The 26,942-nt window shown below is 44.6% G+C and overlaps 1 protein-coding gene across 17 annotated transcripts in view; it reads left to right on the plus strand.

Moving 5' to 3' along the window:
- Positions 1–26,942, plus strand: part of CADPS (calcium dependent secretion activator) — a 457,537-nt gene that overhangs the window by 84,276 nt on the left and 346,319 nt on the right. For all 17 annotated transcript variants that reach the window (XM_036331698.1, XM_036331680.1, XM_036331681.1 and 14 more), the window contains exon 2: positions 23,948–24,061. In XM_036331698.1, the coding sequence (XP_036187591.1) occupies positions 23,948–24,061 (114 nt within the window). The remainder of the gene's footprint in view (positions 1–23,947; positions 24,062–26,942) is intronic.

Here is a 26,942-nt window from a genome sequence, read left to right on the forward strand (position 1 = left end):
TTTGTTGACTACATGGAAACTTGTGAGTCAGAATTTACCTGTTCTTTTATTATACACTAAGAAATGGACATGAACGTGTGCCATCTATTGGGCATCCTGAAGATCAACTAGAATAGTGGCTCCAAAAGGGGAAGGTTTTCTGCTCTTTTTAAATCACTGTTGAATCCTTAGTGCCTAGAACAGTGATTGATACGTAGTGGCGCTCAATTAATAACTGAATGAATGAATACATGGATGAATGAATTTGGGCTCTGGAAATTTGAACAGTAAGTGCTCATGTTAAACTTTACAGATACTTCATTAGTCTGCCTTGTGCAAAAATTACCAAGGAGGAAAAATGTTTTTCCCCCTCAGTCTCCTGCCTTTGGATATCCTCTCCTTTCTCCAAAGATTTCCAACTTGTTCTAGAATGATGCTTCTCTTCTTCCCTGCCCTCACCACCAGGCCAGATCTTTCAATAGAGCCTATATCAGCTTAGTATCGGCAGGTCGGGGGCAGTGGTGGGTGGGAGAGTGCTTAGAGCATTAGGGTATGAATGACTAGAAATAGATATTTAGATTTTTGAAAGAGTTTCTTAGAACTAAAAAAAATCTCAAATTGTGAGGGTTCTGGGGAATCAAAAGGAGATGAAGTGTTTCAGTGAAGTGGATGCACAACCTTCTCTGGTCTCTTCTTGTTAATTTTTAAAATCAAAGAGGGCAGCCTTCCGAAAGGTGGTCTCTGAGATACAGAGACTTGGAGTCCCAGCCTCTGCATCCCCTTCCCTCTCGGGGCCTACTTGGCTTTGGGTCCCGGCTGCTATGGGGCGCCCTTGCTCACTCTGCTGCCATCTGCTCCCCACACAAATGCAGCATGTCTCGGCTCCCAGCAGTAGTTTCCCCCGAAGTCTGGTCCTCTGTGCCCTCTTCCATGGAATTGACATTGCTCTTTCCAGAAGCCTTGTCCCACATGGTCCCCTTTCTATTTCTGCTCCAAAATTCTCAGCTGCCCACGCTTGTTGTCAAGTGTGCCATTGTCCCTTCATCCTGGTCTGTCAGAGGCCCAGGAGGCCGAGCCAGCACCTCTGCTCTTCTCTGGGCTTCCACACCCAACTTCACAGCTGCTTGCTCTTTGAAAGAAGCAGGCCTGTGTAGGAACGGCTTCTCTTCTTCTAAATGGGAGTGTGTCAGTGGGGTGCCTGTCCTCGCAAACGCCCAAATTTCTCCTGCCCACAGATTCACTGCTCTTGTGTTTGGCAGCAGCCAACTCAGCAAGGGCTGATGGCTTTGTCTGCTGTGAGTCCTCAGAGCAGTAAACACTGCTGAGAGGGACTGTGGAGTCCCCCTCCTGGTTATGTGCTATGTGAGTGCAGTAGTGTGTCCTCTCACCCCCAGGAAAACACATCTGCTACAACGCAAGGTTCCCTGTCTCCAAAATGCCTCGTTTACATCAGTAGCCAGAGTCCCAGATCATGAAGCAAATTGGACCCTATTAAGCACCAACCAACTTTTTCTTTTCATAAATGTAGAAACTGAGTCCTGGAGAGAGTGATCAGGACTAACCCTCACTGGGTAGCACTAACTGCCAAGTCCTATGGTAGCCTTTATATATTATAAAAGCACTAGAGGCCCGGTGCACAAAAATTTGTGCACTCGGGGGGGCGGGGGTGGTACCTCAACCCGGCCTGTGCCCTCTCGCAGTCTGGGACCCCTCAGGAGATAATGACCTGCTGGCTTAGGCCTGCTCCTGGGTGGCAGAGGGCAGGCCCAATCCCTAGGTGCAGCCCCTGGTCGGGTTAAGAGCAGGGCCAATTGGGGAGTTGGGGTGCTGCCCCCTGTCAAGCACAGAGCAGGGCAGATTGGGAGGTTGCGATGCCACCCTCAGTCATGCTCAGGGTAGGGCCGATTGGGGGGTTGGAGCACCACCCCCTGTCACGCACAGAGCAGGGCCAATAAGGGGGTTGGGGTGCTGCCCCCTGTCACGCACAGAACAGGGGCCATCAGGGGGGTTGGGGCTCCATACCCTATCACCCACAGAGCAGGGCCAATCAGGGGGTTGGGGTGCCGCCACTCTCACACTCAGGGCAGGGCCGATGGGGAGGTTATGGCTCTACCCCGTCACATACAGAGCAGGGCCCGTGGGGGGGGGGGGTGTTGGGGCACCGCACCCTGTCACACAGAGAGCAGGGCTGATCAGGGGGTTGGGGAGCTCCCCCATATCAGGCACAGAGTAGGGCTGATCAGAGGGTTGGGGCACCTTCCCCTGTCATGAACAGAGCAGGGCGGATAGGGAGGTTGTGGCCCCAACCCGTGTCACACACAGAGCCGCAGGGCGATCAGGGGGTTTGGGCGCTGCCCCCTGTCACGCTGATCCTGGTGCCAGGAGGCCTCTCGGCTCCGCTGATCCCGGTGCTGGGAGGCATATTACCCTTTTACTATATAGGATAGAGGCCTGGTGCATGGGTGGGGCCAGCTGGTTTGCCCTGAAGGGTGTCCTGGATCAGGGTGGGGGTCCCCACTGGGGTGCCTGGCCAGTCTGGGTGAGGGGCTGAGGGCTGTTTTCAGGCTGGCGGGTGACTGAAGCTCCCAACTGCTCCTTTTTTTCTTTTTATTCTGGGCCAGCTTTAGCTCTGGCTCCAGCTCTGAGGCCTCTGCTGCTGAAAGCAGGTATCTGGTTTGTTTGGGTTCTATAATCGAAACACTGTATCAACTCCAGCTCTGAGATCCTGGCTGGCTGGCTGAAAGCAGGTTTCTGGGGTTTTGTTTAGCTTCTATATTTGTAACAATGTTTCAAACTGCAAGCTCAGAGGCCTGGCAAGGCAGACGGGGAATGTTGGTTTCCTCCGTCACTGAAGCAAGCAAGCCTTATGTTAGCTTCAAGCAGCCTGGCTGCCGGCCGCCATCTTGGCTGGCAGTTAATTTGCATATCTCCCTGATTAGCCAATGGGAAGGGTAGCAGACGTATGCTAATTACCATGCTTCTCTTTTATTAGATAGGATGTTTTCCAAGTTCAGAACATGGTTCGCATGCAAATACACAATAAGCATTTATCAGCGATTTCTTTAACTCATTGTTGAAAGTACCAGCAGGAGGGAACTGCTGGTTCAAAGAGCACTAGAGGATACAGGATTTATGAAGTCAGCCAGCAAAGGAATGCTAAAATAAGTTTGTTAAGTTATATGAAGAACTGGATACTGTCCTACAGGCCAATCGAACTGTAACTTCTCAGGTTATCTTTTTCTACCAGATGGAAGTCATTTGCAACTTATCAATATTCTACAAGTTAATCTCTAGGTTCACAGAGTCTGGACCCTCGTCAATAGAAACAAGTCAAACAAACTTAGAGTTCTTCTGAGAATGAGGTGACCTCTGCATAGGTATGGTAGACAATGCCCTGCACAAAAACAAAAAAGGTGACAGTCATCGTTTATCTTTATTTCCAAGTTTCAGGTATTTTTTTCTTAATAAATACCCAATTTAATCTCCAAGAATTTGAGATGTAAATATCAGCATCTCTATTAGACAAGCAAACTTAGAGGACATAGGTAAAATGCCCAGTCACACAGCTCCACGGGGCGAGAGCCAGGGGGAGCACCTGGTTCATCTTCGTTCCCCACCAGGGATTTTCAAAATACTGTGTCCCGTTGTATCTTACGGTATCCATTTACCTAACAGATATTGAATAAAGAACTTCTCTGTATCAGGCCCTGTGCTAGTGCACAAAACCGAGTGGAACAAACTCAGTCCTGCCTTTATAGGCACATTACAGTAGGGAGGGTGCATGTTCACAGATGATTGCAAGGGTGCTGAGAATCACAAATCCAAGCAGCCACAGGAGTAGAGAGCCATATCTGGGTGCTCGAAGGCAGATTCCTGGAAAAGGCGACGCTTCACTTGAATTTAGTATTAAAATTGGGATGGGCGATGGGAGGTAAAGCAGTTCAGGTAATACACTGCTGCACTGAGACAGTTTGTAGCTGGATGAATGCCTCCCAGTTTAAAAGTCTAGATTTTAAAGGCCTGAGATCTAGTTGTTCGACCTTTATCAGAACATCACTGAGCTTCCCCAGGAGGACATTCAAAGCCAACAGTTTGTTTATCCTGTTCAGAGAGGATAATGCACTGCTCCTTATCTCCACTGATCAGGCATTTCTAAGATTAGAAAATGCCTCCGTAGAATAAAGTGCCATAAACTCTGTGGGCTGTGGCCACCACAGACTCCAGTTCTTAGTTCAGCAATGAATCCCCTCCAAACAAGCAAATACTCTCAATGACAGAAACTCTGCACTGAAGGGAAATCTCATTCACTGTTTTAATTTACAAATAATTGGAAGTCTGTCTTGATGTTGCCCCTAAATCGGCTTCCCTGTGCCTTCTACCCAGTCCTAGTTTAACCTTCTGGAGCTGCCCAGACAAACCTAGTCTCTATTTCACATGAAATTGCTGAATAGTTAAACCATGCTAAAGAGAATAGCAAACTATCTGTAGTCCTTTACAAAAACACACCATAGTCTGTTCAGTTCTTAAACTTGCCTTGCAGTGACTCTGAACTTGGGCCGCGCATCAGGAGTGCTTGTGAAGTTCCTAAACTTGTTCATGCCTAAGTCTCCTCCCCCAGCAGCTGAGTGAGTGGGTCTGTGGTGGGACCACAAGCATTGATGTTTTCTACAAGCTTCATGGGTAATGCTGACATTAATAGCGAACCCCCAAATTTATTGAGTCTCTTGGCTACTACTGGGACTTGGAGTTCAGTGATTTAAATAAAAAAGGTTTCTCTCCTTAGGAGCAGTGGAGCAGGAAAGACAGACAGAGTCCATGCCTTACATTAACTTTAGAATAAATGCCAGGGGTCGGGAGGAAGGAGTCAGAGATGGGGCTTCTAGCTCAGGGGCGGGAGGAGCCATCACAGAGGAGTGGCCTTTAACAGCATTTGATAGGCAAGTAAGCTTTAGCCAAGTGAGGAAAGTGAAGGTAGAAGACAGCAGGAAAGGCCTTTAAATGACATTAATAGCCAACAAGGAATAAGAAATAAGTGCAACCGTGAGCACATGTAGAAAAATGGAATTTAAATTATTGTTAACAAATCATAGGGGCCATCTTCTAGACATAGTATAAAAGTCTGTTGTTTCCCAATTGTAGACAAATATTACAAAGAGTAAAAAAGTTTCCTCAAGGAGATTTCAGTAATATTCCATGCAGACTACCCATGTGCTCACCAGAGCATTAAATAAACACTGCTTGGCCTGGCCAGCGTGGCTCAGTCATTGAGCATTGACCTTTGAATCAGGAGGTCACGATTCGATTCCCTGTCGGGGCACATGCCCGGGTTGCGGGCTCGATCCTCAGTAAGGGGAATGCAGGAAGCAACTGATCAATGATTCTCTCCCATCATTGATGTTTCTATCTCCCTCTCCCTCTCCCTTCCTCTCTGAAATCAATAAAAAAATACTAAAAAATCATTGCTTGTCCATTATTAGGACAAATGACATCACTCAGGAAGAAAGTTCACCCTCTAGGCTGCTTCCCCAAACTACTTCTCGGTCAGGTGGAGCAAGATTAGATCACCGATGCCTTTAAAATATCAGTAACACAACATCTTGGGGGAGGACTGAGCCCTGATAAATACCATTTTGTGGAGCCAGAACTCATGTGTGAGTGCATAAAGGTCCCCGAAACGCCTGCACAGCCCCACTGGTTCCCACTGCCACGACGTGTAAGGAGATGGAACTCAGAAACGCTGGTGGCTTTTTATTCTTTCCTGCCTCTGACTTTCAGGACTAGCTCCAGCGGGAGGATTTCTGTTTTCCCCTGTCCAGGCTTAGGTCTGCATTACATATGCTGTTATGCTTGGCTCCCTTTTTATATAAACTCTGTGTGTTTCATTAGTATACTTTATTTGTTAGAGCAGAAAGTACAGAGTTCCCACATTCTGAGTATCCCCTTCCCCCAACACAGTTTTTCCTATTCTTAACATCTTGCATTCATGTGGTACATCTATATAGATAAAAGCCTAATATGAAAATTGCCCTCTTAGGCAGAAGTTCAACCTACCAGGTGCTCGACCTCTCACTATGACGTGCGCTGACCACTAGGGTGTTGTGTGGAATGAAGGAAGGCCCCGGGGAAGGGAGGCCCCAGCCAGCAGCTGGCAGCCACTAGGGACCCTGCCCATGCCTGAATTTCGTGCACTGGGCCTCTAGTTTGTTATAAATAGTGACCCAATATTGGTACATTCTTGTTAACTGAATCATTTGCATTAGGGTTTACACGGTGGTTCTAGTGTTTCCCAGTTCCAGGGCACCTTCTGACTTTGTCCCCTTTTCTTTGCCCCTCTGGATCACGAATCGAGATTGTTGGAGCAGGGTAAGGCCTCCACATCCCTCCCAGTTCCCCAGCAGCCTGAAGAGTGACCGCTGATCAATTCTATCCTCTCTCACCGTTCATGATGGACAGGACAGGTTCTTACCTAAATCAGTTTCAGTAACTCCATGTCACAGTTTGAAAGGTGATATATTAAAGTGGGGGTAGGAATGTCCGGCCCGAGAAATCATTTGGTCTGGCCCTGCCAAGGCATTAGGGGTAAGTTAATTAAGTGTTTGACCAAATATAGCAGGCTAATTTTTTTGTGGTTGTTGTTAATACTCACCTACGATATATTTTTTTCCCCCATTGATTTTTAGAGAGAGTGGAAGGGAAGGGATCTATGTGAGGGAGACATACATCAATTAGTTTCCTGACCCTCTGGTCTGCAGGCCAACACTCTAACCACTGAGCAAAACTGCCAGGGCCAGCAGGCTAATTGCCAACTGAGATTCTCAACACCACTCAAGACCCTTCTCTGCTCAGATGTCACAGCTAGCATGAAATGTTCTCCCGATTCTACGCTGAACTCGAGAGCTCATTACTGTTCCCTGACCCTGCATGCGCTCAAATCATGTCGCTCTCTCGGCTAAAACATCTCAGTGGTTGCCCATCCTACTCTGAACTAAATCCTGACTCCTCTCTCTGGCATGCAGGCCCTGCACCCCACTCTGTTCCCTGCCTCTCCGACATCGCTGGACCACTCTCCTGCTTCTGCAGCATCAATAGCTGGTCAAGTTTGTTTACTCACTAGGTCAGTGGTTCTCAAAGTGTGGTCCACCAACCCCTGGAGTGGTTTTCCTAGTAATACTGAGGCTTTATTTTCTTTTTGCCCAACTGTGTTGACAGTTGCATTCATGGTGCAAAAGGAATGGTGAGGAAAACTGTGTGTCAGCACAAAGCCAGGCAGCGCTGGCAGACTGCACTGGTCATTGCATCCCTCCTGCCATGCACTCGTTGTTTGAAAACTGCCAGGACACACTCTTGTAGTATTTTATATAACGAAATGCTAAGTAAACATCAAGTACGTAACAAAGGGCAACGGTTGTCTTCTGGACAGGAGCTTGTGTGACTGAGTTGTCAACTGAACATTTTTTCTTAAAAGATCTTTTTAAAAATATTTTTTTATTTGATTTCAGAGAGGAAGGGAGAGGGAGAAAGAGAAAGACACATCAATAATGGGAGAGAATCATTGATTGGCTGCCTCTTGCACGCCCCACACTGGGATCAAACCCGCAACCTGGGCATGTGCCCTGACCGGGAATCAAACCGTGACCTCCTAGTTCATAGGTCAGTGCTCAACCACTGAGCTACCCCAGCCAGGCGTCAACTGAACTTTTTAATGGAGCATCAGCTTTACTTGAAAGAACTACTGACAGACAAACTAAGGTCGTCAAACTTAGGTAGTTGGTAGATGTTTTCCAGAAATAAATGGAGGAAGCCCATTGCTTCAGCATAAACCAACTTATAGTATTTTTTTGCCGATGATAAAATTTGAACTATGAAACTCTGACGACTTTTTGTGATACCAATGGTGATATTAAGTAATATGATCATTTACATAGTGTATAATGAAATGTTTCAGTATTTTGAATATTTGTATAACTCAATAAACTACTGTTTTCCATATGCCCAATGTATGATATACATTTTTTAAACCATCCGTGGGTAAAAAAATTCTTTCAAAGAGCTGAGATATAGCAATAAGTTTTAATGTAATAGAGGACAAAAAGTTCATTGATGTGGTTTACAGTTTTACATTGCAACTAACATTTAAGAAAATGCCACTGGTTGAACGTTTATTTACTATCAAAGAAAACTACCCACGTGTCCTGGAAGGGCATTAAATTTCTCCCTTTTCCAACAACATATCTGCGGGGGCCATATTTTCTTCACACTCTTCAACCACAACAGCATATCACAGCAGACTGGATGTGGAAATGATATGCAAACCTAGCTCTCCTCTCTTAATCTCTAGAAGAGACTTGCAATACTGTAACAATGATGCCAGGCATTTCACTAACTTTTGCTTCAGCAAATACAGTGATTTTCATAAAAGCCCATTGTTTAGGTTAATAGGCAATGAATTTAATGTTATTTTAATTAATTAGTAAATATTTCAAACTCTAATTTTACTATCAATAGAGTACATATCAATAGACATGACATAACTTGCAAAACAAAGTAAATTTTAAGAGTATAAAGAGACTTGAAACCAAAATGTTTGAGAACCAAGGCAATTAGAATAACTCTTAATGAAGCCTCCAGGTCTAAAATCTATATCTGACCACCTGTCGGTGGTGAACTATATGTACTTCATTCAGGGGTGAACTATATGTACTTCATTCAGGGGTCGGACATTTGATCCATCTCTTAAACTGCTTTGCTGTGTACACCAGTGTGTAGGGCATTTTCTCCTAATCTTTTCCTCCTCTCATCCCATCTTCAATTAAACCATTAGCCCTACTCATTTTTTTTCTCTTGTACTGAGTAATTGTTTACTAAGAGAATTCCAGCTTCATCGATGTTTACATTTTGTTTCCAAGTTCACTGTCCTTTAGGACATAGAACCCTTTGTATTTTCTCACCTGCCCAAGTAAGTCTGTAGGAATAACATGACTAGTTGGTCTTTCTATCTATACTAATAAGAGGGTAATATGCTAATTAGACTGGACATCTTCTGGACATCCATCTGGACATCCTTCCAGACAAAGCCATGGTGGCAGGGGCCAAGGCAGAGGTGGTTAGGGGCGATCAGGCCAGCAGGGGAGGGCAGTTAGGGGTGACCAGGCTGGCAGGGGAGGCCAGTTGGGGGCAACCAGGTCTGCAGGGGAGGGCAGTTAGGGGCAATCAGGCAGGCAGACAGGTGAGAGGTTAGGAGCCAGCTGTCCCGGATTGCAAGAGGGATGTCCAACTGCTGGTTTAGGCCTGATCGGGCAGTCGGACATCCTCCCTCCCCCAAGGAATCCCGGATTGGAGAGGGTGCAGGCTGAGCTGAGGGACCACCCCCATGCACAAATTTCGTGCACAGAGCCTCTAATTTTCTAATGATTTAAAAATGTAGAGTTGGTTTTCTAAAAGTAAAGATATTCAGCTGCTGCTACCCTATTTTTTTTTTTTTCAATTAGCAAGAGCTTTTATAACAGATTTTAAATTTTTTTCTAAATAGCTCTTCCTAAAATGTGGTAGATGATCATACTTACTATTTTAATGATAATACATAAAGCCTATGATTTCACAGATGTCATTGCTTAAAACAAGTTTCAGCTTTTAAAAATATCATGTTATTTGAAATGTATTGAAGGCAAAATATAAAGGAAATAGTAGTACATTGGGATATGGAAAGGGCATACTCATGACGATGTTACGTGAATTGTTGAATTGGGGGAAACTGTGTTCCAAAGAGCAGTCCAGGGACACAGGCCATCAGCAGTCCCACCTGTAATACTTTGCCCCTCAACTTTCATTTCCGAATTAGTCAGTCATGATTTTCCATAAAGAGGGCTTTCAAACTGATTTTTATTTGCTCAAGCCAAATGAATAAAACTCACTTAAAATACCTTTTCAGAATAGGTTATATAAATGGATGTAATGTAGAAGGTGAGGAGAATTTTATGTAATTAAGTAATATTTGGTTAACGTGATACAATTTCTAAATTTCCCAGAAGTACGACTTCATTTAGGGTAGAACATATTTTAATCTAATTGTAGGAAGAGGAAATTTTAATTATTAAAAACTAGAGGCCCGGTGCACAAAAATTTGTGCACTCGGGGGGGAGGGGGGGTCCCTCAGCCCGGCCTGTGCCCTCTCGCAGTCTGGGACCCCTCGGGAGATAACGACCTGCTGGCTTAGGCCTGCTCCCGGGTGGCAGAGGGCAGGCCCAATCCCTAGGTGCAGACCCTGGTTGGGCTCAGAGCAGGGCCGATTGGGGAGTTGGGGCGCCGCCCCGTCATGCACAGAGCAGGGCAGATTGGGAGGTTGTGATGCCACCCTCAGTCACGCTCAGGGTAGGGCCGATTGGGGGGTTGGGGCACTGCCCCCTGTCACACTCAAGGCAGGGTCGATGGGGAGGTTGCGGCGCCACCCCCAGTCACGCACAGAGCAGGGCCAATCAGGGGGTTGGGGCACCGCCCTCTATCACCCACAGAGCAGGGCCAATCAGGGGGTTGGGGTGCCACCACTCTCACCCTCAGGGCAGGGCCGATGGGGAGGTTATGGCTCTACCCCATCACACACAGAGCAGGGCCCTTGGGGGGGGGGGGCGTTGGGGAGCTCCCCCCTATCAGGCACAGAGCAGGGCTGCTCAGGGGGTTGGGGCCCCACTCCCTGTCACACACAGAGCCACAGGGCGATCAGGGGGTTTGGGCGCTGCCCCCTGTCACGCTGATCCCGGTGCCGGGAGGCATATTACCCTTTTACTATATAGGGTAGAGGCCTGGTGCATGGGTGGGGCCAGCTGGTTTGCCCTGAAGGGTGTCCTGGATCAGGGTGGGGGTCCCCACTGGGGTGCCTGGCCAGTCTGAGTGAGGGGCTGAGGGCTGTTTTCAGGCTGGGAGTGACTGAAGGTCCCAACCGCTCCTTTTTTTCTTTTTTCTTTTTTATTCTGGGCCAGCTTTACCTTGAGGCTTGGCTCCAGCTCTTAGGCCTCTGCGGCTCAAAGTAGGTTTCTGGCCTTTGCTTACAATGTTGCGAATCTGCTGGCTGAAGTCCTGCGGTATTTGTTACAGAGTTTCTTAAACTGCCTGCTCAGAGGCCTGCAGCCGCAGTGGGGGAACATTGGTTTCCTCCAATGATCCTCCGTCACTGAAGCAAGCAAGCCTCATGTTAGTTTCAAGCTGCCTGGCTGCCGGCCGCCATCTTGGCTGACAGTTAATTTGCATATCTCACTGATTAGCCAATGAAAAGGGTAGCGGTCGTACGCCAATTACCATGTTTCTCTTTTATTAGTGTAGATTGAATGGACCGATATCAATTTTTGATAACCTTCAAGGAAAGGAAACAACCTAAGCATTGCTCTCAAACTTATGGCTTTTAAAAAAACTTCACATTTTTGCCATCTTTCTATAGTGAAGAAGAGCTTAAAAAACTGTTTTTCCCCAAATAATGATTTTTTTTTTTTTAAAAAGAAAAGGCATAGCTCATATTGTTTTGGTTGTAATACATAATGCTGACTTATACTTTAGAGAAGGACTTTATAATTGGAACATCTCCTTATATCCAAAAACAACTTATATTATTGATTGCCTATGCTTACCATGCTACCATTTTAGATTCATTCCCTTGGGACAAACATCGCTTCCCCCTCTTCTATAATACAGTTGCTGCTGTGATAGGAGGCATATTAACCAATAAAAACCTTAGTAAGTATGCTTTCTTTCTTGTCTAGAGAAAACCACATATATCCATTAGGCAAGAATCTGGCTGCAAGTAAGAGAAAACACTTGAACAAATGACTTGAACAAACAGTGATCTATATTTTCTCACTGATGAGAAGGCCAGAGATGGGTGTTTACAGACATGTGTTCAGCTCCTCAAATATAAAAGGACCAAGATCCCTGTGATGCTCTTGGCCTTTCCTTTGTGGTCACACACTGGACACCAGAGATCTAGACAATGTAGCTGTATTCTCAGCAGAAGGAAGGGCAGCAAGAAGGAAAAGGGTTATACCACCGGAAATGTTTGTTGTATGAGAATTTCAAAGTTTCTCTAAAAGACCCTCGACAGCTTTCTGCCTCTGCCGCATGGCTACTCATAGATGCATAGGCGATGGGAAAGAAGTTGGCTCTAAAATGGGAGGACCTAAGAAGAAGGGGGTAAAAAATGCCACATAAGAGTAAGTGCAAAAGACTAAATAAATGAGTAAAAGGAGCATTGAAAGAAGGTAAAATATTAATGAAAGTAAAAAGGAAAAATTAAGTCATAACAAAAATCTTCTTGTTATTTTTACTAATTGCGTCCTAACTCTGTTCTGTAGACAGTGCTATGTACCTTACATAAATCATCTCTTCTAGTCCTCATGGACATCCTATGAGGTAGATGAGAGTAGCTCCTAAGTACAGGGAAGGAAACCAGAGTTAACTGCTTGCCCAAGGACTTGTATCAAAGACACACTTTGGCCTGAGCTGGCTCTGCTTCCCCATCGCCTCTCCTGGGACCGGCACTGCAAACGTGCAGTTGTCTTCACTATGGGTTGGTCCTATTTCAAGCTGCTTGCTCCAGATGCTGCAGTTAATGGCAAACTGCCTGCAATTCAGTGAGACTTTCCGGGCCTTGCCTAATGGGTGGGTTGAACCACGAACGCCTGAGTAGACCTAGCAAACACTGCTGCAGCACTTCCTTCTGCAATGGTTACCTTTCATTTGTTCAGGTTTTCTGCTCCTGGGACTCATTAGTTCAAATCTGAGTTCTGATCTGAGGCTCCGTGGTTTCTATACATATTGAATGCTTGCAAATGGACTTCTATTTCAGGAGGTTCTGTTTGTAAACAGCTCGTAGAAGCCCGGTTGTCTTCTTAGCGTTGTGCCGTCAGCTACTCCGGGCCAATTATCTCTGAGTGTCCATGTAAGGTCACCTTCAGGGTTCAAGATTGTCTAGGTCAGTTAACTTTTACCTGGAGATAAATTCTATCCCAGAGTTATGTTCTTAGACTGATTATTTATGGGAGCTCCTAGGAGAGATTTCCATTCCCTCATGCAGTCAGCAGAAGTGTGGTAAGGAATCAAAGAGAGCATGTGATCTCTGACTATACCATAAGGAAGTTGAGGACTTTAAGATTGTACCTTGATGATTTTATATTTCCAGAACCTAACACTGTGCCTGGTGTATATTAAACACAGTAAATTTATGTATTCATTCAACAAATATTAGTTTAGAGGCCATTATGTGCTAGATACTAGAAGACATAGTTCTTGAACATGTGAAATATATGCTCTTACAGGGAGACAAGTAATGAAAAGTAAGCACAATTTTAAAATAAAAAACAAAGGCCCAAATGTCCATCAATTGGAGGACAGATACATTTTGGTAGAGTCATACAATGGAATACTGCTCAGTATGAGGATGAACAACTGTGGCTACCCCCAACCACATGGCAGAATCTGATAATGCATGACTGCATAAACATCAAGTTCAAAAATAGGCGAGACGAACCTATGATGGCTAGAAGTCAGGCTACTGGGCACCTTTGGAGAGGACCTTGGAGACATGCAGGAGCTTCAGGGGTCCAGCTTATGTTCTTTATCTTAAAGAAGAGCTGGTTCCATGGGAAAATTTACTTTGTGAAAATTCCTCAAACTCTGTGCTTATGACATATATTTTTCGAAATCATGTTATAATTCAGTTAACTAAATTGATATTAGAGAAAAGTGCTGACTATGATGATGGCTGTGAAGGCAATGCCTAGGGTCCAGGGCAACATGATAGGGATTAGCTTGGGGGACACTCCTGTAGGCAGGGTGGTCAGGGAAGACCTTCCTGGGAGATGCTGGGTAAGCTGAACCCCAAGAGTGAGCGGGTTGCAGCCATGGGGAGAGGCAGGTGAAGAGCATCCCAGGCAAGTGCTAGGGCACCCAGGCAAGCAAGGTTGGGGACACTTGAGAATAGAAAAAAGCCAGTTTGGCTGAAGCCGAGTAAGTGGAGAGCAGAGTGGGATGAGACGAAGCCAGGAGCCAGCAGAGGCCACATCATGCGGGGCCACTGGGCCCTTATCACTTGACGCTTCTTTGGTGCCAGGCAGTGTGCTACGATCCTTAAGTACATCATCTCATTTCCTTTTCATCTTTACAGCAGCCCTGGTCTAACAACTCCCATTTTATACATGAAGAAGCAAGGCTTAGGGAAAGCAGCTTGCCAAGGCCACCCAGCTTGGAAGTATGTGGTATCCCCAAAACTTGAACCCACATCCCTTTGAACACAAGCCTGTGTTCTCCTGACCCTGCCTCTGAGCACTGGTGTCTAGATAGCTACTTCCCAGCATGATCCATGTACCTTTAAGGTTGTGAAAAAAGCACTGATTAAGTTGCACACTCCACCTGGGAAGGTCTTGGAAGGAGCACATGGGCTAGATTTTGAAAACACAAATAGAATTTAACACAGGCATGCTTTCTTGAGGGAACAGTATGTGCAAAGACTCAAAGATGAGAATTAATCATGACAACAGCTAGTGTTTATTGAGATTTCATGTTGTTCCAGGTTCTGCAATGAATATTTTACTTATCTAGGTTAACCTCACAACAATCCTGTGAAGTCAGTATTGGCCCCATTTTACAGATGGAAAAACTGAGGTGTGGAGAGCTTAGTTTGCCCAGTGAACCACAGCTAGTAAGGTGACTACATAAACTGCGCTGGTTTAATCAGTGGTGAGAAAAGTAGGGAATGTGGACGGTTAGGTATCCAAACCTAGGCATGGACAGAGATCTGCCTCTAGAGTCTGTGGCCCCACTTCTCCCTCTGAGAGCTTGAGGTGTCCAGGGAAGTGGGGGATATTTGTGGGGCTTCATGATAGGCGTTCTTGAACCTGACTGAAATGATATTGCTGAAGGTCCCCTCTTTTTGAGACTTTTATGTTCTGCAATCTCTCCCTTCTGAATTTTCAAAACATTCCTTTGTGCAGTTTTTACCTGCTTTTTCCTCTCCTCTAGACAACAAGTTCCCTGAGGACAATCCCTTATGGCTTTGATTCCGCTGGGCCTGGGCCTGGCCAGTGAGATCAGAGATTGAGTGTGTTTTGATGATCGTTAAACCCCCAGGGCCCAGGCAGGTGATAGGTGCTCTGTAAATATTTCTTGAAAAATGATCACTTTGCTTATCGAACAAAAGGTTAGAGTGAGAATGGATTTGGTCTGAGTGAACAATCAATCGTCATCATTCAGAGGGTGTGCACTTAATTTTATTTCCATTGCTTAAGTATTTAGGAAAGCAAGGTTTATTGGTTTCCCTTCCCTCTCCTGCCCCATCACCCCATTCCATCTCACCCCCCAAATCACATGAAATTTATATTGACCCAGTCTTGGAAGGAATTCTGAGCAAGAAATTCTGTGAGGCACCTTAGTTGGTACTACACAGTAAAGATTTATAATCTAAGCCGGTTAAAGCTGGCCTGCTTAAAAGAAATTCATGGTAGGGTGTCACTTTTATGAGCAAATCAACTTCTGCTCAATATTTCAGTTTAAATGGTTTCAAGTACATACAAAATAACTATGAGTTTTCCATCCAGCTCCAATATTCCTGGTGAGAACACAAAAGCTCAAGTAGCTTAGAAGTGGGTTCATTCTGTGCCGTTGGCTCGTGCTGTCTAGTACGGTAGCCACTAGCACATGTGATACTGACCACTCGCAAGGTGGTTATTCTGTCCGGGATGTTCTGTCAGTGGCACATATACAGATTGCAGACATTGCATAGAAACAGAATGTAAGATAGCTCATTAATAATTTGTATAATGATTTTGGATATACCAGGTTCAATAAAGTATATTAAAATTCATTTCAACTGTTTCCTTTTACTTTTTAAAATGTGACTACAAGAAAATATAAAATTATACATGTGGTTAACAAATATGACTCTGATAAAAGCCTAACTCCTGGCCGGCTCAGTGGTTAAGCATTGACCTATGAACCAGGAGGTCACAGTTCGAATCCTGGTCAGGGTACATGCTTGGGTTGTGGGCTCAATCCCCAGTGTGGGTCATGCAAGAGGCAGCCGATCAATGATTCTCTCTCATCATCATCGATGTTTCTCTCTCTCTCTCCCTCTTCCTTCCTCTTTGAAATCAAGGAGTTGGGCTTGAGTTCATTTATATGGCTTTAAAGATGAAAGCATTTTCAATTGATATAGAAACTCATAATTTTTAAAAAGACCTCACATTATGTCATTGAATAGCTATTAGAATTATCACCATTTTCCAATGAAAGGTTATCTGCTTTCTAAGTGAGAAGACTGAGGAGGAAATGACACTTATTTATTTAAGCCCAGCCTCTTTCAGAAAGGCATTTCACTCTGGCCAATTCAGAGAACAGACACGGAGGTGGGTAGAACGGGGACTGGAATTGTCCTCCTCCTTCTACTGAAGTATCCCGTTCTCAGACAGTATCCCGTTCTTGTTATGAAGGGCAACTTTATAAACAATGGTGGAAAGAGCAAAGTTTTTAGCTGACTTTTTTATGTAAATTGGAGCTAATGAAAGGATATTGAAAGGAATTTATCTTTTGTGCACTTCATTCACTTATTTATTTAACGAGCACTTCATTTAGTGCCTGTCATGTGTAAAGCATAAGTTGGCCCTGGGGAAACATTGCTGAACAAAATAGTAAGACAAGACAGATCATCTAACAAATTCAGCCATAACTGACAAGTATTATGGACACATAATATATTTAAGTTAAAGGTGTACAATGTAATGATTTGATACGTGTATATTTTGTAAAATGATTATCACATTAAGATTCATTAACATCTCCATCCCCTGACATAATTACCATTTAGTATATTAGCTATAATCACCATGCTGTGTATTAGATCCCTAGAGCATGTTAATCTTTTACTGGATGTTATACCCTTTGACAATATCTCCCCATTTCCTCTACCCCGACCCCAGCTCCTGGCAAATACCACTCCCCTCTGCTTCTCTGAGTCCAGCTTTTTGTTTTTGTTTGTTTGTTTGTTTTGTTGTTGTTGTTGTTGTTGTTGTTGTTGTGTGTGTGTGTGTTTTGTTAATCCTTGCCCAAGGATATTTTCCCATTGATTTTTAGGGAGGGTGGAAGAGAGAGGAAAAGACAGAGAGAAACATTGATGTGAGAGCAACATATCAATTGGTTGCCTCTTTTATTAGCCCTTGATTGGGGAGGAGCCTGCAACCAAGTTACGTGCCCTTGACCTGAATCAAACCTGGGACCCTTGGGTCCGCAGGCCGACGCTCTATCCACTGAGCCAAACCGGCTAGGGCTGAGTCCAGTTTTTTCTAGTTTCTACATGTAAATGATATCATCCTGTATTTCCTATTCTCTGGCTTTTTTTAACTTAGCATAAGGCCCTCAAGTTTCATCCAAGTTGTGGAAGCAGCAGGATTCCCTTCCTTCTCGTGGCTGAATAACATCGACTTGTATATATAACCACATCTTCTTTATGTATTCATCTGTCGACGGACACTTAGGTTGTTTCCATATCCTGACGATTGTGAATAATGCTGCACTGAACATAGGGCTGCCACAATCTCTTTTTGGAACTGAGACCCATTTTCATTTACTTTGGCTATAGACCCAGACGTGGGATTGCTGGACCATGTGGTAGTTCTATTTTTAATTTTCGAGGAGCCACCATGCTGTTTTCCATCGTGGCTGCACCAATTTACATTCCCACCAGTAGCGCACAGGAGTTCCCTTTTCTCCACATGCAGGACAACACTTGTTATTTCTTGCCTTTTTAATACTAGCCATTCTAACAGATGTGAGGTGATATCCTCTGGTGGTCTCGATTTACACTTCCCAGACAATGTTGAATACCTTGTCAAGTACCCGTTAGCCATTTGTATGTCTCCTTTAGGGTCCTCCTCATTTTTAATCCGATTGTTTTTATTATACAGTGTATGAGTTCCTTATGTATTTTAGATAATAACTCCTTATCAGATAGTTTGCAAATATTTTCTCTCATTCCATAAGCTGCCTTTTCATGTGGCTGGTGGTGTGGTTTCTTTTGCTGTGCAGAAGCCTTTTTAAAAAAGTTGAACATGTAAAGGCTTTGCATTTATTTAAAATTTATTTTTAATTTTTGTTGACATGTAATATGACAAGTAATATTACATTAGTTTCATGTGTATAACATAGTGATTCAACGTTTATATACCTTACAAAATGATCACCACAATAAGTTTAGTAACCATCTGTTACCATATATAGTTATTATGATATTATAGACTCTGTTTCCCAAGCTGTGGATTACATTCCTGTGACTTATTTTGTAACTGGAGTCTTATACTTCTTAATACTTCTTAATACATCCCTTCCCTTTTTCCAGCCATCCCTCCAATCTCCTTCCCTCTGACAAACATTAGTTTGTTCTTTGTATCTGTGAGTTTGTTTCTGTTTTGTTTTGTTTGTCCATTGTTTTGTTTTTTAGATTCCATATATAAATGAAATTATGCAGTGTCTATCTTTCTCAATCTGACTTATTTCACGTAGCACAATACCTTCTAGGTCCATCAGTGATGTTGCCTTTTAATTGGATTCCTTTCTCTTCAGATTTTGTGTATTTTTATTTAGTTTTGGTTATGGTTACCATAAGGTTCATATACATCCATCTATATCTATAGCAATCTACTTAAAGCTGATAGGCATGTAAGTTCAATCACATCCCAAAAGCACTACATTTTTTCTCCCCCTCCACTCTTTATGTTTTTGATGGCATGTTTTATATCTTGTTTTGTGTATCCCATGATTATTTATTGTAGTTATAGCTAATTTTGCTACTACTGTCTTTTAACCTTCATATTAGTTTCTTAAGTGGTTAATTCACTGTGATTATTATATACTAGAGGCCCGGTGCACAAAAATTTGTGCACTCGGGGGGCGGGGGGGGGGGGGCTCAGCCCAGCCTGTGCCCTCTCGCAGTCTGGGACCCCTCGGGAGATAACGACCTGCTGGCTTAGGCCTGCTCCTGGGTGCAGCCCCTAGGTGCAGGCCCTGGTCGGGCTCAGAGCAGGGCCGATTGGGGAGTTGGGGCGCCTTCCCCTGTCATGCACAGAGCAGGGCAGATTGGGAGGTTGCGATGCCACCCTCAGTCACGCTCAGGGTAGGGCCGATTGGGGGGTTGGGGCACCACCCCGTCACACCCAAGGTGGGGTCGATGGGGAGGTTGCAGCGCCACCCCCTGTCACGCACAGAGCAGGGCCCATCAGGGGGGTTGGGGCTCCGTACCCTGTCACGCACAGAGCAGGTTCAATCAAGGGGTTGGGGAGCTCCCCCCTGTCACTCACAGAGTAGGGCCGATAGGGGAATTGGGGCACCGCCCCCTGTCACACTCAGGGCAGGGCGGATCAGGGGGTTGGGGCGCCGCCCTCTATCACCCACAGAGCAGGGCTGATCAGGGGGTTGGGATGCCGCCACTGTCACACTCAGGACAGGGCCAATGGGGAGGTTATGGCTCTACCCCGTCACACACAGAGCAGGGCCCGTGGGGGGGGGGGGGTGTTGGGGTGCCGCACCCTGTCACACAGAGAGCAGGAGGGCCGATCAGGGGGTTTGGGCGCTGCCCCCTGTCACGCTGATCCCGGTGCCGGGAGGCCTCTTGGCTCCGCTGATGCCGGTGCTGGGAGGCATATTACCCTTTTACTATATAGGATAGAGGCCTGGTGCATGGGTGGGGCTGGCTGGTTTGCCCTGAAGGGTGTCCTGGATCAGGGTGGGCGTCTCCAGTAGGGTGCCTGGCCAGCCTGTGTGAGGGGATGATGGCTGTTTGCAGCTGGTCAAACACCCTTCAGGGTGGGGGTCTCCACTGGGGTGCCTGGCCAGCCTGGGTGAGGGGATGATGGCTGTTTGCAGCTGGTCAAACACCCTTCAGGGTGGGGGTCCCCACTGGGGTGCCTGGCCAGTCTGGGTGAGGGGCTGAGGGCTGTTTTCAGGCAGACTGAAGCTCCCAACTGCTCCTTTTTTTCTTTTTTTTTATTCTGGGCCAGCTTTAGCTCTGGCTCCAGCTCTGAGGCTTCTGCTGCTGAAAGAAGGTATCTGTTTTGTTTCGGTTCTATAATCAAAACACTGTATAACTCCAGCTCTGAGATCCTGGCCTCACTGAAAGCAGGTTTCTGGGGTTTTGTTTAGCTTCTGTATTTGTTACAATGTTTCTTGGAAGGCAGCTATGCTCACCACTATACCACCAACGCAACCTCAATGTTTCTTAAACTGCAGGCTCAGAGGCCGGCAAAGCAGGCGGGGAACGTTGGTTTCCTCCATCACTGAAGCAAGCAAGCCTCATGTTAGTTTCAAGCTGCCTGGCTGCCGGCCGCCATCTTGCCTGGCAGTTAATTTGCATATCTCACTGATTAGTCAATGGGAAGGGTAGCGGTCATATGCCAATCACCATGTTTCTCTTTTATTAGATAGGATTAGAGGCCTGGTGCATTAAATTTGTGCATGGGGGAGGGAGTCCCTCAGCCCGACCTGCACCCTCTCATAATCCGGGACTCCTAGGGGGATGTCTGACTGCCTGTTTAGGTCTGATCATTCCTGCGGGATCAGGCCTAAGCTGGCAATCGGACACCCCTCTCGCAATCTGGGACCGCTGGCTCCTAACCGCTTACCTGCCTGCCTGCCTCATCGCCCCTAACTCCTCTGCCTGCCTGCCTGATCACCCCTAACCACTCACCTGCCTGCGTGATCACCCCTAACTGCTCACCTGCCTGCCTGATTGCCCCTAACCACTCTGCCTGCCTGCCTGATTGCCCCTAATCACTTTGTCTGTCTGCCTGATCACCCCTAACTGCCTCTACCTTGGCCCCCACCACTGCAGCTTCATCCGGAAGGATGTCTGGAATGACATCCAGGAGGTTGTTTGGCTATCCGGTCTAATTAACGTATTACGCTTTTATCATTATAGATTTGCCTTTATCAGTGAGATTTTTTCCCCCCTTTTCTGTATTTTTTTCTTTTTTTTATGTCTGGCTATGGCCCTTTTTTTTCCCCCTGGATAAAGAAGATCGTTTAACATTTCTTGTAAAGCCAGCTTAGTGATTTGGAACTCCTTTAGTTTTTACTTGTCTGGGACAATCTCCTTCAATTCTGAATGATAACCTTGCTGGATAAAATATTCTAGGTTGTAGATTCCTTTCTTTCAGCACTATCAACCACCACTCCCTTCTGATAAATCAGCTGATAGCCTTAAAGGGTTTCCCTCATATGTGACTTGTTTCATTCTTGCTGCCTTTAACATGGTCTCTTTATCCTTAACATTTGCCATTTTAATCACAAAATTGGTGTGGGTCTCTTTAGGTTCATCTTCTTTGGAAATTTCTGTGCTTCCTAGACCAAGATATTTGTTCCCTTTCCCAGATTATTAAAGTTTTCAAACATTATTTGTTCAACTATTCTTTCTACCCCTTTCTCTTTCTCTTCTCTTCCTGGAATCCCTATTATGTGAAATGTTAGGTCATGTGATGTTATCCTAGAGATCTCTTATACTATCCTCATTTTTTAAAAATTCTCTTTTTATTTTCCTGTTCTGATTGGGTGATCCCCACTAATCTGTCTACAAGGTCACTAATCCATTCTTCCATATTAACTAATCTGCTATTGATTCTTTTTAATATATTCTCCATTTTAGATATTGTTTTCTTTTGATTAGTTCTTTATTACATTTTTTATCTCTTTGTACTCTTCTATGTACTCTCAAGTTTTTTGAACATTCTTATGACCATTTCTTTGAACTCTTTATTACTTATCTCCTTTGCATTGGGTTTTTTTCTTGTTTTTTTCTTGTTTCTTCATTTGGGGCATACTCTTCTGTCTCCCTATTGTTTGAGTTTCTCTGATGTGGCTAAAATAGCTGAGAAAGTGGTCCTGAAAAAGTGGCCTCTGTGTAGGCTCTGATTTGGACAGTTTGGGCAAGCTGGATAGTTGGAATGGGTGCTGGAGGTGCCTGATATGACTTCTGGTCTAAAGGAGTGGGTTCCAGGTGGGGCACCCTGGAGTGTTTTGCTTCCTTTCCCTTCTAATCTGGGTGGGGCTACCTGATGTAGAGGGGGCTGCTAGGTGTGTTCTTAGCATGCCCTGTTGCTTTAACTGTCTGTGATCAGGGCAGGGTCTGGGCAGGGCTACTTTTTTAGCTCAATGTTCCACCAGCTTTGTCTTCCCTGGGTGGGACAGGTCTGTTCTGTGTGCATGGCTGTACTTCACTAGTCCTGTTCCCTCTCTAGGGAGTACAGCTCCTCATGTACTCAGTCATGCCCCTCATTCAACATGGCCATCCCTGTCTGTGTGCCCTGTGGCTTTAATTGTCCGCAGTCAGAGCATGGTCTGGGTGCACTACTGCATACCTGCTTCTCAGTACCCTACTAGCTCTGCCCTTTCTCCCCAGGGGCAGCCTTGTGTGTGCACAGCAACACCCCACTTACTCCACAGAGGGCACCCCTGAGTGTGGGTCCCACAAGGTTTTGCTAGCTCCACGCTTTCTTTGGGCAGGAAAGCTCCGCATGGCACGCAGCAGTGCCCACTACCTCAGCATTTGCTCTGGATGAGGAAGCCTGCAGCTGTGCACCACAGCATTGTGTCAGCGCTCCACTTTTTTCAGGTGGGGGAGCCCCTTGTGTGTGCATCTCAGTGCTATGGTGCCCCCTTATTTCTGCTTGTTCTGGTTCCAAGAGGGGTGCCTGGGGACATGCCACAGTGCTCTGCCAATCAGCCAGAGAAGCTGGAGGGACTCCCACCCACTATCCACATTCAGAAAAAATGTAAATAATGGCGCGCACCAGTCCCTCTTGTTCTGGGTTGTTCCCTCAGCTCCCGGAGAGCTCTCATGGTTTCCTGACCTTCTCTATGCAGTCCCTCTCTCTTGCTTGTTGTGCAGAAGCTGTTTGGTTGGCTCATAGTTGTCTGTCAGGAAGAATTGCTCAAAATGTAGGCATATGTTTAATATGGTCTTGGGAGAGGGTGAGCTCAGCACCCACCTACACCACCATTTTGGACCCACCTCCTATGCTGTCGCTTTTTAGTTAGATGTAGTTCCACTTGTTTGTTTTTCCCTTTTGTTCCAGAAAACCACTAACAAGACAATGTTAAGAAGCTTTTTTCCTGTTTTCTTCCAGTAGTTTTCCAGATTTGGGGGGATTAATTAATTAAGTCTTTAATCTATTTTGCGTTAATTTTTGTGAGTGGTTAAGATAGGGACCCAATTTTATTCTTCTGCATGTGAATATTCAGTTTTTACAAACCATTTATTGAAGAGACCATCTTTTACCCATTGAGTATCCTGGCTCCCTTTTCAAATATTAGTTGACCATATGTGCATGGGTTTACCTCTGGGCTCTCAGTGCGGTTCCGTTGGGTTACGTGTCTGTTTTAATGCCACCATTATACTTTTTGGCCGCTATCACTTTGTAAAGCAGGGCATTTCAGACCACCCGAGGTGCCTGTGCAGTGGTGTGTGGAACAGCCATCTCTAAAACAAACAAACAGCCCTGACTTGCTGCGGTTGCCAGTTTCCATGCTGTAATTACTCCCACCTTGGCTGATCTCTAGCTTCCAATAACATGTCACTGAATGTGGAGTTGAGGAGAGACATGGGCTAGAAGCCCATATATATCATCTCTACAATACACACCATACATGTAAATAACCCCAAAAGTACAGATCATAGTAAAATGTGATAACATAATAAAAAAGCAATGAATGTTGAGTATGTATTAACTTTGACTTTAATATGTTTATTTAACTGTAACTTATATTAATGTTTAGAAATGGCTGTGTTTAACAACTGCCTCACAAAATTCCTGCAAACTTAGCATTCAGCTCTCACATGCCTGTGCAGGCCGGTTCCGGCCTACCAACGGGCCTGGCATCTTCAGTGTAAAGAACCATGGTCCTTGGGTGGAACAAGTGCTCACTCTGGCTCTCCCTCTTTTTCTTCCAGATCAGCAAACAGCAGCTGCAGACCGTCAAGGACCGCTTTCAGGCTTTCCTCAACGGAGAAACCCAGATCGTGGCTGACGAGGCCTTCATGAACGCTGTCCAGAGTTACTATGAGGTAAGGCACCATGAGGAAGGATGGTGGGGCTGCTCAGGCCTGCAGCCCAGGCTCAGTGGGAACAACAGCCTTGGCCTTCCATAGGACCACTGATCCTGAGGCAAAGCGGTGGGTGATTGGTTACAGTGTTAAGGAATAATTGTATTTTATTTGGGGAGAACTGTAAAAGAAGCAACTGTTTACCAGCTGATTTTTACATCCAGCCCTGTGCTGAGTGCTGCACATGCAATTTCTTGCTTAATCCTTATAGCAATCTTCAGAGTTAGGTCCTGATATTATTTCCATTTTACTGATGAAGAGACTGAGGTTCAGGGAGGCCATGTCAATTACTCAAGGTCACACTCTTTAAATGCCACAGCTATAACTTGAAGTGAGTCAGGAGCCTGTTCCCTCCACATACAGCCTTTCTGAAGGATGTTAACATCTCCTAAGGACAGTGCATTCACTACCTTACTCTCCTCACTATTAAGATGGTGCTGTGAGTTCTTTTTGCAAGTTAGGACACTGTCCAAAATGCACCACTATTCTCAGGAGAAAACCGAGATGTGAGAGAATATATCTTGAGTATATATTACAAGTAATTTTTCACCTTTAAACCTCAGTGGTTTATTTATTAGTAAAGAGAATTTGGAATTCCACTAGTACATTATTTTAGCATTAAATATTTATTTACTTGTAAATTTAAGAATGGCAGTTGTCAGTGGTTACAAGGGAATGAATGGAAGATGTTGGTCAAGGGTACAGACTTTCTGTTTTCAGGTGAGTAAGTTCTGAGGAACTAGTGTACAGCATGATGACTGAGGTAATGACACTATTATAACTTGACATTTGCTGAGAGAGTAGATCTTAAATAAAAAGAAAATGTTAACTGAGGTGATGGGTAGGTATGTTAATTAGCTTGGTCATGGTAATCATTTCACTATATATGTGCATAAAATAATCACATTGTAATCTAAAAAAATCATGTGTACAATTTAAATATATATAATTTTACTTTAAATTTAGTAATTATTCTTAATGTGAATAATTGAATATTGTGAATATTGGCTATCATTGGTACATCATTAATGGCAAGTGGACATGCCATGCCTTCCTATTGGCAATGTTTAACTGACATACACATTTTCAAAAATGATTATTTGGTCATTGAAAGACATTTTACTTTATATTAATCTATTTCATATGATCCAAATATTCTCTGTGTTTGGAATCCTGTGCCTCAAATGTCTTACCCATTGTCAAGACTAGCTTAAAAGCATTACAAACTATCCTCTAAGCATGGAAAAACTTATGGGATGTTGTCATATGCAATTCGAAGTAATAACAATAAACTCTAAAATAAGTGTAAGGAAATCCAACAAACTGAATTTTTCACAATGGATTACTTTCTTTTTAAAATTATTAGGGAGCAAATTATTTCAGATCAGAAACATTGGTGCTCTTCCTTCCACTCCTATTAGAGCACGTGACTCCTCCTTTCACGGGGAGTGGAGCAAGACCACAATTAGACCCTGGGAAAACGTTATTGATTAGCTTGCCAATTAGTTTTTCATAGTAAACAGCCTTTGTCTTTATGATATTTGCTGAGTCTGGCCACAGACACATTTTACATGTCATTTCCTCAGTGAAATTTCTATGCGAATCTATTTTAGAAGTTGGGTTCATTTTTATACTTGTCAAATTTAAGTTTTTCCTTTACATTTTATAAGCAGTATCAATTATTGGCAATAAGGGCCAAACTTACTGCTTTACCTGATGTGATGTAATTTTTCGGTTGCATTTAATGGAAAGTGGAAATGAGATTTGGAATCACGATGAGGGTATGGCAGTGAATAACTTGAATATATTTTATAAAATTTCTGTCTAGAAACTGCCAGGAAATGAAATGAATCCCTGCCCACCCCCTACCCCACCCCCCCGCCACACACACACACACATACACACCCTTTCTTCAAGTCCTGAAAGCCAGTCCTGACCAGACAGAACCTTATCGATAGTTCATGTTTAAAGTCATTCACCAGTTTATAAATTTCAAGAATGCTCATCTTAATTAGAAAGCTCATTTGACTAATGACATAAATGAAAAGAAAGTGCCATTTCTATTCATTAATTAAATTTGAAAATTAGAAGTCATCAGCATGCTAACAAGTCTCTGTCAATTACCATTATATCTACAGTGACCCTATATTTTCTTCTGTACTGGCCAGTTTGTTTGAAATCACTTTTTTTTTAGTCTGATGAGAATCTAGGCTTGGAGAAATTATTGACTGTTTAATGTTGAAATTTGGGTGACAGGAATAAGGTGAGGTATGAATTGTTCACCACAGTCCTCAGTAAAGTTTGCAAGCCTTTGGGTCACATTTCCTGGGACCCCCTGCAGCACAGACCCCCAGGCAGGGGACAGGGCCTGTCTGCTCCCCTTCTCCCTTCCCTTTCCCTTTGCTCTTGGTGACGGAGAAGCTAATGTCTCTTCCTCTGCCCTAATCTGAAATGCAATTACTTTTCTGTCAGTGTCTGTCTTGGTCATGAGTCTTTGGATTACAGATGACAGACACCTACTTCAAACGGCTTCAAAATGAGCTTTATCTGCTCCAGCCTCTTGAAGGCCCAGGAGGCCTGGCTTAGCTGTGGCTCCGTCCTGAGACGCAAAGGCGCAGCAGCACAAGCATTTTCCTCCACACACTCGGCTTTGCTCTCGTCCATCGGCTTCCTGCTTAGGCAGGTTCGTTCCCTGCAGTCCCAGGAACACAGAGAACCTCTTTACTGAAAGTCCCAGCAAGAGGCCAGGTGACTTGGATGGAGTGACATGGGTCAGGCGTCTTTTCTGAAGCCGATCACAGTAGAAGCGGGGGGAGCAGACCTGGACGCAGGCCTAGGACAC

The sequence above is a fragment of the Myotis myotis genome, unplaced genomic scaffold (assembly GCF_014108235.1).
Source record: "Myotis myotis isolate mMyoMyo1 unplaced genomic scaffold, mMyoMyo1.p scaffold_m19_p_13, whole genome shotgun sequence".
Taxonomy (NCBI): domain Eukaryota; kingdom Metazoa; phylum Chordata; class Mammalia; order Chiroptera; family Vespertilionidae; genus Myotis; species Myotis myotis.